The sequence below is a fragment of the Apiospora hydei genome, assembly GCF_038363865.1.
Source record: "Apiospora hydei strain CBS 114990 chromosome Unknown utg000009l_segment0_segment0, whole genome shotgun sequence".
NCBI classification, from domain to species: domain Eukaryota; kingdom Fungi; phylum Ascomycota; class Sordariomycetes; order Amphisphaeriales; family Apiosporaceae; genus Apiospora; species Apiospora hydei.
This window is the reverse complement of record NW_027117368.1, coordinates 1,894,080-1,912,305: the sequence shown is the minus strand read 5'-3', so window position 1 is coordinate 1,912,305 and position 18,226 is coordinate 1,894,080. Positions and strand designations below refer to the sequence as shown.

Sequence of the window (18,226 nt, the reverse complement as noted above, 5' to 3'; positions counted from 1 at the left end):
TGCAAGAGCCTGGAGTCAACAAGGTTCCATAAATGGTATGGCAGCTTGATTCAATATCCACTTTCGCAGGCGGCGGGCAGTGAATTTTTTTCTTTCTTTTTCTCGGTCTCCCTGTCAAGGTCGTGCGGAGGGGGAACGGGCGGTAGGGCGGCTCGCAGGCACCCTATCCCATCACCCCAGATCAGACCAGATAGGTATGTTTTTTCCTCTTGGAGATCTTCATTACCGTTATCATCCCAAGTTGTCTTACCTAACCCAGACACCTTTAATTGCCGGTCACGTCCATATCTACATACATACATATGTACATCATAGTAGGCTACCTTTCTGTCTGTGTAGACATCTGTCGGGAATAGGTGGGCGGGCAAGAAGATCCCCAGAGTCCTGTTAGTGACCAGAGGAAACCTCCATGGGGAACGACGGGGCAACGGCGGGAAGCTTTGTGTCATGGATACAGACGAGGATCCAGGATCCGTAGGGAGCTCCATTGAAATTTCTTAGTGGCACATACAGGGTCCGCAGGGACCAGGGAAGATAGCTTCACGAGCCAATCACTCTAGAGCGAAACGGGAAATGAGCTCCCTCGCCAAAGCTGCATCATGGATCATTGTGCATGCAAAGCCATGCAAAGCCCAGACGCTATTGGCCTGATGCATCGTATTCAGCACTCGTCGCCATCTGCTCTTGATTCTCAACGGTATGCTTCTGCCACAAACGGTGCATTGCATTGCAGTGCAGCACAGAGGGTTCTAGGCACAGGCATGACTAACAAGACCAAAACTTCGCTGGGCCTCTGTGGTTCCTGATTCCTGAAATCCTCACAATTCGATCCTGCAAGTTGATATCAATGGTGGGCTTAGTAGTAGATCGCGCCAGACGTCGGGTAGTGATGGGATATGACGTGTCTAATAAAATATGGATCCTCCAGCTGATGGGATTCTCCCAATACCAAGCAATGCCCCGAGAGATAGGTACTGAACCTAATAAATCCGGACAATTGCAGTACGCACCCTGCTCACTAAAATGCCCATTCGTGAACCAACCACAAGTGCTGATTCGACTCTGGAATTACCTGAAATGGACACTCGTCAAGGGCAACTAATGCACATGAAACTCTTCGATAGATTAGACTACCTATAGGCATAAGCTTACATTTACATCAAACTTTTCTTATATAGAAACGGTGCATGTGGTGAGGATTAGATAAAATGCACGCCTCCCCTGGATCTGTTCAGAAGTAGGTCATGTCATGTTCTAGATACACTTATCGTGAACCAGAAAGGAATACTGGAGACTTAGGCCAGCAAAATCAACCTTACCTTGGGCATTACTGCGTAAGAGAGGGGCCATGGAGTTGTAGGTGCATCCAGGCCTTCTACCAACCCAATTCCATCATGCCTAACATGGATGAGATGCTGAAATTCTGGCCCTCATCATCCGACTGACGGACTGTACTAACGCAGCCTACTTACCGAATCCTTGCCTCCAGCCAGCCAGCCTGCCTGCCCAGGTCCCGTTCTTGCACATGACCCCACTGCCTACTGTATTCCCGACACACGCTCGAGATGAATTGATTGGACTCGTTTAGGGCAACCACGTCCCCAAGCCTACAAATCTTCGCGCTGTGTGTGGCACAGCAACGACGACAGCAGCAGGCCATGGCCAATCCCGATGCGCCTCGCAAAGTCATGCGATGCCCTGCAGCATCGATCCCTCCCCGCGCTGCTCGCGCGCAGAATGATCCCATATCCACACCCATGGCCGCCCGAGAACATCGTCGCTGGATGGCTCAAAGACAGCAACAGATCGGCCCGGTGAGTTATGTAGTGGTTGTATCCTGATTTTGAAAAACTTTGCTTCAAGGGACATGCCAGTCTGTCACGTCTCGACAAGGCGGTGGGGGTTTTTCTCTCCACATTTCCCCGCAATCTCCAACTCGTGCTCCATGACGTCTGTTGGAGGAGGATTGATTCGATCTCCGAGGCTCCTCTCCATACGTTAGCACTGACATATCCACGATACCGGCTTCACATCTACTACTACGGTGGTTCATTTGCAAGCACGTCACTAGCCACGACTCGCCCGTAGCTGCAATGCAGGTCTTAACTAGTGGCATCATCAGATGCTAAGACCAGACGGTGAAGGCATCATCACAGAGAGTTCCTATGCGCTAACCAACCAGCTTCCAAATAGGCTAATTCACTCAATTCCCCGATCCTTAGACTTCCCGCCGAATTAAGGGTGCAGATCTACGAAGACGTGCTTCGTGCTCCCCGGGTGCTGTTCGTACCGCCTCATCTACATCATCGCCGAGGCCCCAATCTACCAGCCAATTGCCATTGCGACTTCTGCAGACCGAGTCGAGCTTGCTGCGGCCGCTCCGGATCTGCAAAGGATGGACGCTGCGTGAAAGCGCATGCTTCGTTGCTGCGTGTCTGCAAGCTGATCCACAACGAGACCATGCCGATTTTCTACGGAGAGAATAACTTCGTCGTCGCCTGTGAGTAAAACATAACCGCCTATCGCAAATTCTGCCAAGTACCTCCTAACTCACTACATATATACACGCTAGGTCTTGTCGGTCGACCTTACGATGCGGCAACCTTCTTTCCATTTCATTTGCGTCTCGCCACCATGTGTCTCATGAAAACCGTGGCGTTCCGGGACGCCTGCCTTTGTGGCCATTGGAAGAGCGGCCGGCGTCGGGGGTTGGAAATCAGCGGCATGGACCTCGCCGTCAGCTGTTTTGGGTCGAAAACCTTAGCTCTGGGGGCAGGAAGTCTCCTACCTCTTCCCGTCAGATCAAAAGGGACGCACGACGAGATTGTTCGCCGGATCAGAGCTGTTGGCAATGTCACCAACCCGTGCCTCCGTTGCGCATCAAAGTACTCCCGAAACTGCTGGGCAATTATTTGACCAACATAGGCAACATTGAAGACGACACACAGATAGGGGCGATATCATGTGCCTGTAGCCCGATTTCCGAGGCCCCTTATGCGGCCAAGGAGCTGGCTCTCATTGCTTACCCTGGCATCTTTCGTCAATGGATGGACTACCGGGAAGTCGTATCTTCTTGAACCCATACCTCTCAGTCCGAAGCACGCATGCCCATATGGCAGGCACCTGATGCTTGATGATGAGTCTCCATGTAGACTATTGTATGAGATTCGGCAAAGTTCAATGACATGGCGAGCAGCTACGATTATTGCATGGGGATTTCATGTAATCGCGTTTTTTACCAAGTGGCTACAACCAGCGAATCGATGGAATTTGTTGTTGGAGTTGTTGCCCAAAAGCATCCCAAGGTCCACTGGGTTTGGTCATCTCGATGGTATTTGGAGATCATGCTAACTCCACTAGACTTTACGGAACCACAACACGCTACGATTTTTTTTTTTTTTTTATTATCTTCCAGTCAAGATAGACCCATGAGTTCGGTTGCCCACAAGACGATCACCGATGGGGGAAGGTGTTATTGATTAGAGACCCACGAGTTCGGTTGCCCACAAGACGATCACCGATGGGGAAGGTGTTATTGATTAGAGACCCGCCTCGAGCAGACATCCACCTCTTCAATCGTGGCTCTTGTCGTCGCCAACCCAGCTTTTCCATTATAAACGAGGGGTTGGCAGGTGGGTTGGCCGGTTGCGCAGCTTTTCATGGTGACCATTTACTTAGGCTGTTTTTGGCGGTTATCTTTCAACAACAAATGCTTACTAAGTAAGCAGGGGTTTCGGTCTTGTGGTTTAGTGGTATAATTCTCGCTTAGGGTCAACCCTGATGCTTGCATGCGAGAGGTCCCGGGTTCGATCCCCGGCAAGACCCCTACAAATTTATCTTTTTGATTTTTTGGTAATTTGATGATGCCATAAAACCATCAAGAGGCCCTTTTTGCCTCATAGGGAGGGAGATACTGGTGATGATGCATCTCGTAGGATAGGCCAGAAGAGAAGGCTAGGTAGAGTATAGCAAGGTTAGTACGGTCCGCATTCGGCTGAATCTATCAACGCATGCACTATTCCGTAACAGAAGCTTTAATGTATACTGGAATAAACGCCTCCCAAATTGTGAAGCGCTGGCTGAGAATGGAATGAACATTTATTCGAGTGTTGATTCCAATTTTAACGTGCAGTTAGTTACCAATGGAAACATCTACAACATGGGCTTGAAGGTCAAGTCAGGACATACACCTGTTTGGGCAAATCTTGGTCTTAGAGGGATGTGGCGTTTGGGTTATACCATGTTCATTACGTGAAACCTTTATACCTGAGCTATCTAACACATAGTTTGCGCTCAATGATGTACATGCCATTCCATTCCAGCAAGAGTATCCAGAATCCCAGAACGCCCATGCTTATGCCCAGTCCAGTACTCATGCAGACCATCTCCTCATCATTATTCCTCATCACTGCTATCAATAATGAACCCAGCCTTTCCCTTTGCTCTCCGCCTCGGCGCCTGCTTAGAAACGACATCCTCTTCCTCCTCATCTCCGTCCGCGTCCGCCATCTCCGTATCAACGGCAAGGCCAAGACTGGCCGCCAGATCCTCGGGTTCGGGGCGGGCCGGCTCCGGCTCCTTGGGCATGCGGCGCCGCCTCTTCTTGGCCCCAGGGGCAGGGGAGCCGCCGCCGGACGAGACCGGTGTATCGTCGGTCCCAGACGTGCTGGCCTCATCTTCATCGTCATCGTCGTCGGCAACGACTCTACGACGTCCTCGGCTCGACGTCGCCGAATCCTGGGTCATGGGCAAGTCGTCGTTCTCGCTGTCGTCATCCAGCAGAACCTGTGCTTTCCGCTTGACCGAGGTCGCCTTGGGCGGCGGCGAGGACGATGTGGCTTTGTTGTTGTTGATGACCGAAACCACCAGGGCCTTTTGCTTCTGCCTCAGCCGCTCCTCGTTGGCGAAGAATTCGCGATCGCGCTCGTCATCTGTCTCGTCGTCGCTGGCGTGGACGTATACGTCACTCTTGAAGCGGCGCGCCTTCTCCAGCTCGCGCTCACGGCGCTTGCGCGCTTTCTCCTCCAGCTCCTCGTCGTCGAGCGGTTCAGAGTTACTAGCTCGCCGGCGGCGCTTTCGTATCTTCCTCGGCTTCTCTCCATTCTCGTCAATCACTTTACGGACGGTCGGCCCGCCGGCAGGGAAAAGGTTCTCGTCTTCGTCCCCGTCATTCTCATCCTCATCATCAAAGACGGCTTTCTTTCGGGGCGCAGTCTTCCGCCGTAGCTGATTCTCAGCCAAAGCACCGTCCTCGAAAGTGGGCGGGTCAAATTCGGCCTTGTTGATCAAGTCTATGGACTCCTGGAGCTGATCAGCTGTGTAAGACGACGGGACGATCCATTCGCTCTTTGGCGTTTCCTCCACGGACGTGTCAAGGCGTTGAAACCCGACAAGCTTCATAAGAAGCCTGAGGTGAGAGTTCTTGAACATGGCTGTCCTACGCGCATCGTCATCAGGGCGGACAACTGTTTCTGATTAGTATTGCATAACTTTTGTCCAGGATAGATAGGACTTACAGATGGGTGGTGGCTCCTTTGCCGGCCGATTTTCGTTGAGACCAGTGTCCTCATTTTGATCCGCGGACTCGGCAGTATCCTTATCCTTGGGGGTCTCGATGGACGGCATTGCCATCTCTGCAATTTCCCATGCTCGGCGCTCGGTCTCAGCAACAGCCAATTGGCTCTTGACCCATTTAATGTGATGAGACAACTCTTTGTCTAGCAAGACGCCTACAGCAATAGCAACTTGCTTGTCATGGTCGACAATGTGTCGAAACTCGAGCTCGGCAGCTGACCGGGGTTTAGATGACGATATTGTCTGCTTCTCGTAGCCGTATTCCAGGTAATGAGCGGTCGCGTTGATCTTGGAAAAGAGCATCTCGATGAGTAACGCCGGCCTCTCTTCAATCTTCCGTATGCACTTTTTGAGAATTTGCTTCACCAGCTCATCCCACTCCTTGTACGCGCTGCATTGCTTGTCAAGGGGTTCCTGGCCCTTGATGATGTTGTAGAATAAGTGGATGATGTCAACCCTGAAAAGCATGACGCTCATGTTCTGCTTGAATGCAATGCGGTAGAAATATCGATGCGCACGCTTGAGCTGCGAATCGTTCAGGTCATGATAAAATTTGGTGAAATGGACAAATGTGTCCACAACACCCTGTTGCGTGAACTTGTTGGTAAATGTGCCAAATTGGAACTTGCGCTCGGTACTTGTCTTTTCAGCGCTGGCCTCGTCGTTTTCGGATTCATCCTCTGCTACAGGATTCTCGTCATCTTCGCCCGCCGCCTTCGCAGCCTTCTTGTTCTTGCGAGTACGACGGCGCGAACGCACCTGCATATCCACGTTCTGCTTGGAATACGCCTCTAATACCCTCAAGTACGTATGTGTTAGCTCCGTACACGCATCGAGAAACTCGAAGCCTTGGTCCTTGAAGTTCCGAGCAATCGTCGCTATCCTCTCGTGTGTTTCGTTTTCGTAGAAAATGCGGCCAAGAATGTTCTCTGCGATCTCCTCATCCTCCTCATTGCCGGTTTCGGTCATCTCTTGGACGGTGAGGAGGATCTGAGTAAAGCACCTCATTGCCGCAGAGAGTTCGGGCCAGTTCTTGTTCTCCATTGAGTCTCCCATGGCTCGGTTTAGCGTGATAAAGGTTTCCTGGTTCAGAACACCGGCAACAAGGTTGAAAGTCCCGACATCGCTTTCATTGTTCTGGTCCTTCTTGCCCTTTTTGGCGACCTTTTGTCGTACTCTCTCGGCCTCAAGGAACCAGGATGTAAGATAGAAGAACTGGCGATGGTGATATTCGAAGACATAGTCTTTCTGCTCGTCCAGCTTTTTCCGGACATGCATGAAAAGGGGGTTAAATCCGGAGTCGAGAAATTCTTCAACAAAGCCGCGCAGCTGTTCGCGAGCTCTGGAGTTTAGTGAGGTCCGCGGTCCGAGGTCTTTCGGTTCCATCTCTTCCTTCCTAGGTCTCCTGGGCGGCCTATACACTTTGCTACTGTCCATCTTCTGCTCCCGAGTTGCAGCATCTACAAGGGCGTCCTGGCCAGATATGGTGGATACCTTGCCATCGTCCCGCTTCACCCAAAGCATACTTCCCCATCGACTATGTCGTGTCGGTGCTTTCCGATTATGAGACCTGTGCATTGCAGCCTCCTTCTGCATCAGCGTTGTCAGTTCATCGGACTTGGCCTTGCCGACTTGTTTGTCGTCCATAAATAGCTGGCTGATGTTGACACGCTTGACTAGATGGAAGATGATCTCCATCACAACTAAGCCCTCCTGGTTGAAGTCCTCTCCCATGTTTGACGCAATCGTCAGTATGGTTAGAAGGATGTCCTGGTACGATAATGCGTCGATTAGAGCAGACCGCGATATTTGCGACTCGTCGCCGTCGTATGTGACACCCGGAGGAGGCGAAATCATTGCAATATTTCGGAGAAAAAGCAGCACAAGCTTGATGATACCCTCGTCGCGGGTGCTCCGGTCGTTTCTCGGTATCGCTAATGATGGCAAGGCCACACGAACGGCGGTGTGTAAGATCTGGGCAGCGTCGAAATTGATGATGGATCGTTTGTAGGCAAGCTGGGCAAGCTGCAGAACTGGTATGTGCCGATGGTGGTTCACAGTCATCTCTTCCTTATTGCGATCCAACGGCCAGCTCAGGGGTACTAGAATCTCTATGCAAGCCAGAGCCACTCGGGCCTTGAACTTGTTGTCGTTTGCATTCTCTGACCAGGTGGCGAGGATATGGAGCAAGTCGCCGTCGATTAGGTTCGCTTCGGCCAGGCATCGGGCAACATCCATTCGGTTCGTTTTTTCGTCGTAGAAGCGTATCCATTTCTTGATGTCGCGGAGAACCTCCAGGGCGGAGTCTCCCAGCACGTATCGTCCATCATCGTCGGCGCTGAAACCACCAAGCTACGTCGTAATGGTCAGTGTCATTCTGAAGGGGCGCAAGTAGTCAGTATGGGAGCTACTCACTGCAGACACAAGACTGTTGATATGCGCCCGAACTTCGGGATGTACAACATCTGTCGGGCCACCTTCTGAAGCCTCCATCTTGAGATGAGCGATTATGACTCCCAAGGTTTGAAGGCAAGTCTGTTCAAGTTCACGGCCGCGGGCGTTGACGATCGTCCAACTGCATGGGCACTTTAATGGTTTAATGGGAAAACCGCGACGACGCGTCTGGGAAAGTGGAAGACGCGTTAAGAGCCCCACCTTGGACGAATGGGTAAAGTACATAGGTACGTACAGACAGCTGTACAGTGCTGTGCAAGATTCCCCAGGGCGCAATAGCCCGAGCTCCAGGTACCGAGTCTAGCCGGACTAGCCAGCAGCTTCCCCGGCTTTAGAGGCGAGGGCATGTCTGTCCATACCTAATCCGAAGTGAACTCCAGCCAGACGGCAGCCATCTGACCTTCAAATCATAACCCGGCGAACAAAATACCACACAATGGCGAATATACTCATGAGAAGAAGCGCCTTGCAGCTCAAGGGCCAATTGCGGATGTTCAGCTCTGCGTCCGCCAGGTACGCTGCTCAGGTCAATAGGCTCGGTGTTATCGGGGCGGGACAAATGGTGAGTTGACCTCGGCATGTGATTGGAAACCTCAAGTATATCAGAAGACTCACCAACGCTCACAGGGCCTGGGCATCGCGCTGGTGGCTGCTCAGAGAGCTGGAGTTCCCGTGACGCTTATAGATACCTCTCAAGCTTCCCTGGACAAGGGATTGGGCTTTGCCGGTAGGTGCCCCCGTGTTCATGAGCTCGAGAGTCGGAACTAACCCTGGCGGTAGAGAAACTCCTGACCAAGGATGTCTCCAAGCAGAAGATCTCTCAGGAGCAAGCGGACAAGGCTCGCTCGCTGCTGACTTCTTCCACGTCTATCGATAATCTTTCCGAGGTCGATTTCGTTATTGAAGCCGTCCCGGAGATCCCCCAGCTCAAGTTCGACATCTTCGCCAAGCTAGCCGAGGTCTGTCCTAAGCACACCATCTTAGCCACTAACACTTCGTCCATCTCCATTACCAAAATCGCTGCCGCGGCCACCAAGGACCCCAAGGACACGTCGGTCAGCTCCCGTGTCGTATCCACACACTTCATGAACCCCGTGCCCGTGCAGAAGGGTGTCGAGATCATCAGCGGCCTCCAGACGAGCGCCGAGACCTTGAACACGGCCGTGGAATTCTGCAAGGCCATGGGCAAGATCCCCTCGGTGTCAGCAGATGCTCCTGGCTTCCTGGCTAACCGTATACTCATGCCCTATATCAACGAGGCTGTCATTTGCCTCGAGACTGGGGTCGGTGACCGGGACTCCATCGACGCCATCATGAAGAACGGTACCAACGTGCCGATGGGCCCTCTGCAACTCGCCGACTTCATCGGTCTCGACACCTGCTTGGCTATCATGAAGGTCCTGCACACAGAAACGGGTGACTCAAAGTATAGGCCGAGTGTGCTTCTGGGAAAGATGGTTGATGCTGGGTGGCTGGGAAAGAAGAGTGGCAAGGGTTTCTATGATTACTGATGAATATCCAAGCGGGCACTTACTGGTCTGATGTGAAATTCAAGGTCAATCTATCCCTTTCAATCAAATACACTATTGTTGTATCAATTCATGATGTTCCGAACTTTGACGAGGTACTGCGTGTCTCTATGGCCAGAACGAGACAGATACATTTGCAGCATGCACACTGGAAGCTCGTATTTTACCTCCTGGGGAAATTCATGCCTTCAAATATGTAATATGTGGCGCGGGGCCCCGATAGCTGCTACGCTTTTATGGCGTCGCCGTGTTTAGTTCACTTCGACTCATGCAGGAACGACGACAAGTTCAGGTTCGCGAACGGGGAGCTCAGCATTACATATACGCCGCAAGCCGAAGTCTTCGTAATGATAATAATAGTCACCTCGTGGAAGAAATGTTGTTCAGGTATGTTGGAGGCCCAGGGAGAAAATAGCCGGCTATGTCGAGTTCGTGTGCTTGCACCAACAACAACATGCCAACTGCGAATCGTTCCCTCTCGTTTGGATTAGAGGAGAGATATATGTTCGTCTAAATCAAGGCACGGGAAAGAGGCAAGTTATAGCAACAGGGGAAGCCACTGTTATTCAAACTCCGAAGTCAAGTTGAACCAAGATCAAATAGTAACGTTCTGTCACTTGTTGTCAACATGATGCTCTGCCGCCCCCACACGGCCCCTTACAGTCTCCCGTCGAGATATGAGGCCATAAACAAATTCGATTGCGCGCTAAGTTACTGTATATCGCATCATTAACATGTACATTGTTTACTTCAGAAACGCAGTAGCGATGCTAGTCAGGCATGTCCTACGGACATCAGAGCACCACCGGTACTTAGGCCGCTGGGCGATGAGGATCCGCGAGGGCTTACAGCTTGTTGTATCAGCCATTCACTGCTGGCCGGTACCTCTAATATCTCGGTTTTTTTTTGGTTTTTCTTTTTTTTTGGTTTTTTTTTTTTCACAAAAGAAGCACCCTGTTGCAGTCTTCGGTCGATTGAGTTTCACCGCATACACCACCAGGCAGGGTAGCTGAGAGCTCGTCAACCATCTTCACCGGAGCGCCGTATGCAGCACCGGCATTTATACTCGGCAAGGTCCACGCGCCCCCTGTGTACAACTAGTCGAGGATGCTCTTCGTGCACAGAAGCAATACACCACCCAGTTGGAGACGTACGTGCCGCCTGCATTTTTGTCTGCATGCCTGCCCCTTTTCATTCTTAGATATTGTATCTGCTGCTCTTTTTGACCAATACGAGCCAAAGGTCACGGCAATCGCTCTTGGAGCAATGCTACTACGGGGAGGGTGATGTACACTCGGTTACCTATCGTAGGTAGGGGAGTTCAACGAATGAGCGTATGGCCCGGCTGTCTCATAGCCGCAGCCAGGGAGTGAAGTAACATCAGGGGTTTGTGATGAAAGGCTCCTTGCCACTCGAGGCCAATAAAACCGGAGTATCACAGCATACGATATACGGTGCCTTGATAGCACAGCAGCGGAGGACTGCTCGTCCACGGACTACAGCTCCCGGTAAGGTCGGAACGGCGTCTGCACATCTGACTTAATCCATGGAGGTAGAAGTGGTTCTCATTGAAACCTGCGACAGGACCTCGCGTATCGAAAAGCCAGCTACTCCCCTGGAAGGGCGTCGTCGTCAGCCCGGAGAGTGACGGCATTCAGCCAGCTACCACCCACCTCCTTTGTCTATTCGCGTCAGTTGCTTAGACTTGGCGCCCTCAGAACCTGGGAAGATGCGGCCGAGACAGATGACTGACGTTCTGGAGGACATGGGTTCGGTCGATGTCTTGTCGCACGCAGATCGAGACGCGGCGGTGCTGAAGAGTCAGAAGCGAGCGAGCGCGATACAATTCTTTGCAACATTCAGCGTTCCTAGGCGAGCACACCAGTCAACAGCCACGATAATCCATTAACGAAGGAGTAGGTCAATATAGTCATGACACATCTATCCAATACAGGGGTGGTGGGGGAATAGTGGAAACCCCATGCGAGGAGCAACCTAGGCGAGCCTGCGGGGATTATGATCAAAGAATCATACCCTCCAGGGGAAGGGGTCTTTATTTGCTTGCGGAAATCCCAGATTGAGGAGAGAAGTGGGTGGATTGATCTACTAGGAGCAATGTTTCGAAGCTCTTATTACCCGGTGTATAGCCCATTCTCAGATCGATCGCCTAGTTACTTCTGATAGAAAGGGGGCACGTGGGGGATATTCACTTGTAGCGACTTGAGCTTGGAAGTACCGAGAGTTCGTGGCTACAAAAAACGGGTGCTGCTTGATTGCATATACGAGAGTGTGAGCGGGAAGCCCAGATCGAGATGACGCACTCATCGCCTGTTGTGATAGAAGACTAATGCTGTCTCAGGGGTTGGTTCAATACTTGGCCGCCATCAAGATATCTCGCACTTGCAGCAATGGCCATGTATCGTCAGACGACAGGCAGTAGGCCAAGAACAGCTTCAGGGGGGTTGAGGGAAACAGTACCCTTGGCGTCCTTGACGCCATTCAGTTATTACAGTGTAAAATGTGCCGCCAGCGTATGCACGATTCGCCGAACTCGAGCTCATCACAGCGTGATAATCAGCGAAACAATGGCCCATGGCGTACAAGATCTCGCACTCTGGTAGCCTTTGCAGGGACCAGGGATCGATGCATCATCAACTTAGCGAGCAGGACTTAGCGATGACAATAAGTATAGCCTGATGGGATGGTAGGCAGGAACATGTGCAGACGTGTAGCGCGGCAGAAAACACCGAACGCTCGTATTGATACGGGCTGCAGGCTGGCAAGTCGGCTCTCATGCATCGTCAGCCTTGACCCAGTGGTGGGAGAAAGAGAGACATGCATGGGTGACACTGCTTACATCCCCTATCTTCAAGCTCAGGCGGATCTCGCTGATTCAGCCGCGTTACCAAAACCCGCACCACGGCAGTAGGCGCGCCGCGTGGAATTCGTTCGTCGTCCATACAGCCAGGTTTCAAATCGCGGCAAGGCCAATGGTAGCACTCACATTCATGAGGTCGGCATGACGCCGACGCGTGGGCTTTTTTGCTACCATTGGTCGTGAACCCCAAGCCGGGCACCATGTTTCGCTTCTTTGGCTTGCCGCGTGTCGAGCTTGGGTTTTGCCGGATTTGCCAGCGCGTCGTAGACCCCCATTATGCCATACATCACCAGAGGCCACCACCTGCGCCGCAGCGTCGTGCCAACTTGGTCAACGGAATCTCCGTTGCCCGTTCGCGTGATGCTGGGCATACCCACTGTAGGAGTGAGTGGGATGAGGATACCGGGCGTAGCCGTTCGACTATGCTTTCTTTTGATAAGTAAACTTGTTTCACGGGGACCAAGGTGGACTGCGGGCCAGTCACACAGACACACACCAGCTACTCGGAAGCTGGTCTTACCTGTATCAACATGGTGGGCTGTCAAACTCTGAAGCCAAAGCTTCTTTTCAAACAGGCGCCAGCTAGGAAGTGGATGGGCTGTCAAGATCTTATCTGTAGGCTTCGCACGTACTAGCGCACGTCGCGCAAAGGGAGGTGCCCCTTCCTATGTTTGGTTTGCAATATATGTGAATCTCGTCAAGGCTGGTAGGGGGGAGGATGCGGAGAAAATCGAGGGTGATCCATGCTAAGGCAATATGGAATCGACTTCAGCCCGGGCAGGCTCTGCAGGTCCAGAACCCCCTTGCTCCTCGAAATTGAAGGCACCAACCAGACCAGTGCAGCTGCTACGATGCGTGCGCGTTGCAGGCCCCATCCGGCCTTCACCCGGACAGCAAGCAAGGTGAGCCGATGGGGATGGATGAGCTCGTTTGCTCCGATTTGCGAATCGCTCAACCCCAACCTCAGCCCATCTTGTTCAGACCAATGTTTGATGCAGGGAGGGAGACAAGTGGATAGACGCGACTCAGCCACGCTGGGCCGCGAGTGAAAGAGAAAGAGAGCTAGCTTCGCCTACCTGGCGCCTGAGACGAGGCGGCAGCATACACTGAACGAGACAGCATTCATCATTGCCATTGTTATCTCGTGGTGCAGACAATGTCTGTCTAGGTAGGTAGGTAGGTAGGTAGGCAGGTATTCCAGCGGAGCGGCCACCGGTGAAGCATAATGACAAATGGTGCGCTAGGTCAGGCAGGTTTCTCACTAGACACTAGGCAGAGTTCTGGGCAGAGTCTATCTATTTGGAGAAAACCACGTAGCAAACAGTCGGGAGCGCCGAAGCGGGTCGCGGGTTACAGGCGAGACTCACAGATCCCATCACCGGACTTCTTTACCGGCGTTACCCCATCCAACCACCCCGTCGCCCCCGGCATCCACGAAGACTACCTAAGATGGAAGTGAAAGATGTCATGCGATGCTTCATGCGATGCCGCATGCGATGCCACATGCGATGCTGCGAGCTCGTTTCAACCCCACCATCGCAACGGCTCGCTAAGATACTGTCATGCCATGGGGAGCAAACGACGATCGATGGCTGGGCAAGACATACTCGCCAAAGCAAAGGGCTCGTCTGTTCCATTAGCCTGCATATGCGAGATTGAGATCAATTCATGTGATCTGTTATCGAACAGGACGCGGCGATGTTGGCGGGGCGCCCCCGGTGCAATTGACCACCCTCATTTCATCCTCTCCAAGCGACGGCTCTGCAGCATTGGTCAAGGAGAAGGAAAAAGAAAGATCACAGCTATAACTGCCGCAATTGGCTGTGACCGCCGCTGTAGTCGTCTCCAGTCCATGACGAAATCCGTCTCATCTCCTTTCAGGCGTCAGCCGCAAGCTCCCCCGTTTCAATCGCTCGGAGATCTGACGGATTCGACCGTCATTCATTCATCCAAACTTTTTGCAACATGCAAATCAGGATTTTGCCCTCATCGCTTAGCAATTGATCGCTTGCTGGACGGCTGGACAGCAACAACGTGCAAGAAGAAGCGGAAGAAGAAAAGGAAGGAAAGGAAGCAAAGACAGCACAGAAAAAACCAAGGCCAGCAGCAGTTGCTATGAAGGTTTATCCTCCAATTAACACCGAGATATGGCCCGGCCTGGCCTTCTCGATGGCACTGTATGTGTGTACATGTAGATGACGACTTCTAGCAAAGACCAAGACCAAGACCAAGACCGCGCCCAACGATGTCGAATCAACATGATTCTGTCATACAATACCCCACTGCACTTTATCTCGGAAATCTTGATGCTACTGTGGTTTCGCTTTGGGAATGGTCGCGGTAGTTGCAAGGGGAACAAAGGACGCGGCGGCCACGGATCGGGCTGTAGCGTAGCGCCACACGAATGTCCCAGCACGAGAGCACGAACCGGCGGGCCTTGATGGATGGCGGTACGACACGACGGACGGCTGGCTGGACTGAAAGGGATGAGGGGGACGATGGAAGGGCTAGCCAGCTGCATGGGCAGATTCCAAATGCGAAGGGATCCCCCTCCGCGCTCCCAAGCTTTCTATTTTGATTATCATGGTGACATCCCGAATCACATCAAAGAGATCAAAGCGGGCGCCGATGGTGGTGCGCGGAAGATCCTGGGATTGTGGGTTGGAGGTGGGCAGGGAGAAATCATAGGATGCACGTACTATAGACACCGTATTGATACTGTAGCATTTTACCTGCTCGGGGTGTGCTGATCATGGCCGTATCCTGGCATCAGATCTCGACGGACGGGGTGCCAGTCAAGGTGGAGTCGTGTGGGCTCGCGGCGGAAAGGTACACAGGAACATGCTTTGGTCGTGAGATTGCATGGCCTGGGCGTGGTGATTCAGATTGGTGGACGGGGGTGGTAGGCGTCCCCCAGGCCCAAAACCACTGGGTTACCGGTACTGGACTTTGGGAAACAAAACATATGCAGCTATAAACAAAAAGAGCCATCCATAGCAGACGAGTTGAACTTGAGGCAGGTCGTCGCGCCGCTTCAGCCCTCCCGCCAACAACCCACTAACGTAGCCTTCCAATGCACGCCGTACTTGTACTAATACGGCGCACGAGTCCATCTTTTCGAATTGGGAAAGCCAGCTCCTGCTTGCCTGTTTCTAAATCTGGAAAAACAGCAAATGGTGAAACAAGCCCTTCCCGCTAGGGTGGCCCTGCCGCCGCTTGCCAGCCTGCCAGCCTGCTTTCTCTCCCCTTCACAAGGGAAAATACCTGTTGAAATCACAACATGGGTTGCCTGTGGGTTTGGGCCAATTTCCCATCCCGGATCTGAGGTTCTGCTGGGCCACCCGCCAGTGTCGCGAACTCCCTTCCTATCCGGCGAGGTGGATAGTGACAGCGAAGCTGCTGCTCCGCCTCCAAGGTGGGAGAGGGGGAAAAACAACCAAGAGCTTCCAAGGTGCGATCCACCCTGATTGGTGCCGTCGGGGTCACAGGGCCCGGCCCCCGAGCGACGTGCCTCCATCACGACAGTCACGCCTCGTTTGCATGCCACTTTAGCTAGTGGCTAGCGCCGTCGCTGTGTTGAAGGTTCGGTAGCACTGTCACTCTGAATGAAGTTTGGCCTCCAAGGATATAGTGAAGTGGTACAAGCCGTGGTGCACAGCATCGCCTTTATTCGAGCCGTCGGTCAAGTACCTTGTGCTGCCGTTCGACATGGGGATGGGATGGGATGGGATGGGATGGGATGAGATGAGATGGGCGCAAACTCCAGTCGGATCCTTCAGGCTTCCCTGCAAACGTACAAAAATATCCTCGCTGCCGGGAGGAGGTTATGCATACGCAACTGGGACATGTCATTTCGACAGGCACATGCTATCAGCACTGGGATACCCGAAACCCAGGCCCTTTCCGATAATTACGGCTACCTGCTTGCTGGCTTCTAGACCGTCGTCGCGGTACTCGCTGGACCGGGATACCAGGTGTTTTATTACACCTCGAACAAGTAGGTAGCCAGCCAGTTGGACCGCGCCGAAAACGCCACCGGGAGCATATAATATGAGAGAAACAATCTCGTGGGCCGCAAAGGCGCAGTTGACTTTATTTCCGTGTGGCTTGTACGCTCGCTGTCTGGAAATATGGAACGATATTCGTCAGCTATACCCCATACCGTGGAGCAGAAAAAAGCTCAACATAGTCCAGTGCTGTGTACTGGGTGCAACGAGGACGCGACCGGGCAGACACCGACGGCCTGGATATGCCAGGCCTCAAGGTTCCAGCCGGCGGCGCACGCGCACGTGCTGCGCGGTATATGCCTGAGCAACCGAATATTGAAGTTCGCAGTGTAGTTAGATATGTCGATATATACAGTTGATACAAATGCAGGCTCTTTTTTGGGGTACTTGCAGTAGTTATCACACACACACACACACACACACTCCCTGCCTCGATAACTGCGGCACTGGCAGGCCCGTCGCTAGGTCGGACAGAGAGGATGGATGACACGATATTACGGGCCGGAGTACGCATACCGGCTTCCTCCCTTGCTCCCATGCACGCGGATGAAATCTCATAATATGGTACCGAATCTGGGCTTGGAAATACCCCATTGCGACTGGCGCCGATGGAAATACTGAAAAGAACTGGCGATTGCGTGCATTATTAGTATGCATCTACAGTATACCACGGGCAGCCAAGGCTACGTAGGTTGACGGGCAACGATCGATCCGATCTGGATCAGCCAGGGGAGAAAAAAAACCACTTCGAAAATGCACGCCGTTGCCCGACTCCGACTACATCCATAATTATCCTACATACATGTACCTACCTTATTCAATTTTCTCCTCCCCCGGCCAATCCTCGCATGTACACAGTCTAGGTTTTAAAGCAGCAATTGTGTCATCCTCAGCCACCCGCGCTGCAAGACATCCTTGATTCACACCACACCTTGTGTGCTGGTGGTGTATTCGGGTATAGTGTACTCTGCGACGGGGACATGTTCGCACGGATATGCAGGTACAGCTACCCCGAGCCACCCGTCTCCAGATGGTGCAACAACCCCCAAATCGATTGGTGGACGCCAACCGCAGCCAGATTCTCGACCAACAGGGCCGGCCGACGATGGGCCTCGCTTGCTCGCTTCCCTTCAACGGTCGATGAAGAAGCAAGTTCTCTCTTTGTTCTGTCGGGCGCGTTGCATCGGCGTCCAGCCGTTGCCAACCGTTGCACTCTCGATTCTTTTTCTCGTTGCTTCTTGCGACGCGATACGCTGCGCCCACGTACGTGTAGGTTGATTTTGCTGCCAGCATGGCCCCGTCTAGAGTTGCAAGGCAAGCGGGCCACCAGCGACCGACGGTTGCTAACTGCGAGAGCCCCTCGCAAAAGACCGTGGGCATCCCCACGGAAAGGAAATTGCTTCTGTCAAAAATAGGGAGTATGCCATCTCCACCCGGCTCAAGTGAAAACATGTTCGAATGATAAGTTTAGACCGTTTGACAACCACCCTTGGCGACATTTTCTCACAAGCGTGCCTGTATGCGGATGGAGGGGAATCCCCGCCGCGCACCTCCTTTTATTTCTCCTTTGGGCTCCAGGGCAGACACGAGTCAACATAACATCATCAATCATCAGCGTCCTCCCAGATACAGTAAAAGTAAACCCCTGCAACAAACCCCGGTCGTCGCCAAGGCCGTGATGAAACCGTGGGCTGCCAGTCACGCTCGAAGCCCTCCCAACTGTACTCGAGGTACTCCATGCCTTTATCTCGGGCTCGCCATCGCTGAGCGCCAAATGACCGCCG

General features: G+C 52.6%; 3 protein-coding genes across 3 annotated transcripts; 2 read left to right on the top strand and 1 right to left on the bottom strand.

Moving 5' to 3' along the window:
- Positions 1-1,658: 1,658 nt before the first annotated feature.
- PG997_012384 (uncharacterized protein) lies at positions 1,659-2,410 on the top strand (the record flags this gene model as incomplete). The annotated part of the gene is made up of 2 exons (XM_066816698.1): positions 1,659-1,814; positions 2,258-2,410. 2 exons carry the CDS (start codon positions 1,659-1,661, stop codon positions 2,408-2,410), a joined length of 309 nt encoding a protein of 102 aa, XP_066662390.1.
- A 1,985-nt stretch (positions 2,411-4,395) lies between these two features.
- PG997_012383 (mating-type switching protein swi1) lies at positions 4,396-8,067 on the bottom strand (the record flags this gene model as incomplete). The annotated part of the gene is made up of 3 exons (XM_066816697.1): positions 4,396-5,465; positions 5,517-7,926; positions 7,990-8,067. 3 exons carry the CDS (start codon positions 8,065-8,067, stop codon positions 4,396-4,398), a joined length of 3,558 nt encoding a protein of 1,185 aa, XP_066662389.1.
- Positions 8,068-8,464: 397 nt separating this feature from the next.
- Positions 8,465-9,539, top strand: PG997_012382 (uncharacterized protein; the record flags this gene model as incomplete). Its single annotated transcript, XM_066816696.1, has 3 exons — positions 8,465-8,590; positions 8,656-8,755; positions 8,809-9,539. The coding sequence occupies 3 exons, from the start codon at positions 8,465-8,467 to the stop codon at positions 9,537-9,539; spliced, it is 957 nt and encodes a 318-aa protein (XP_066662388.1).
- Between the last annotated feature and the right edge of the window lie 8,687 nt (positions 9,540-18,226).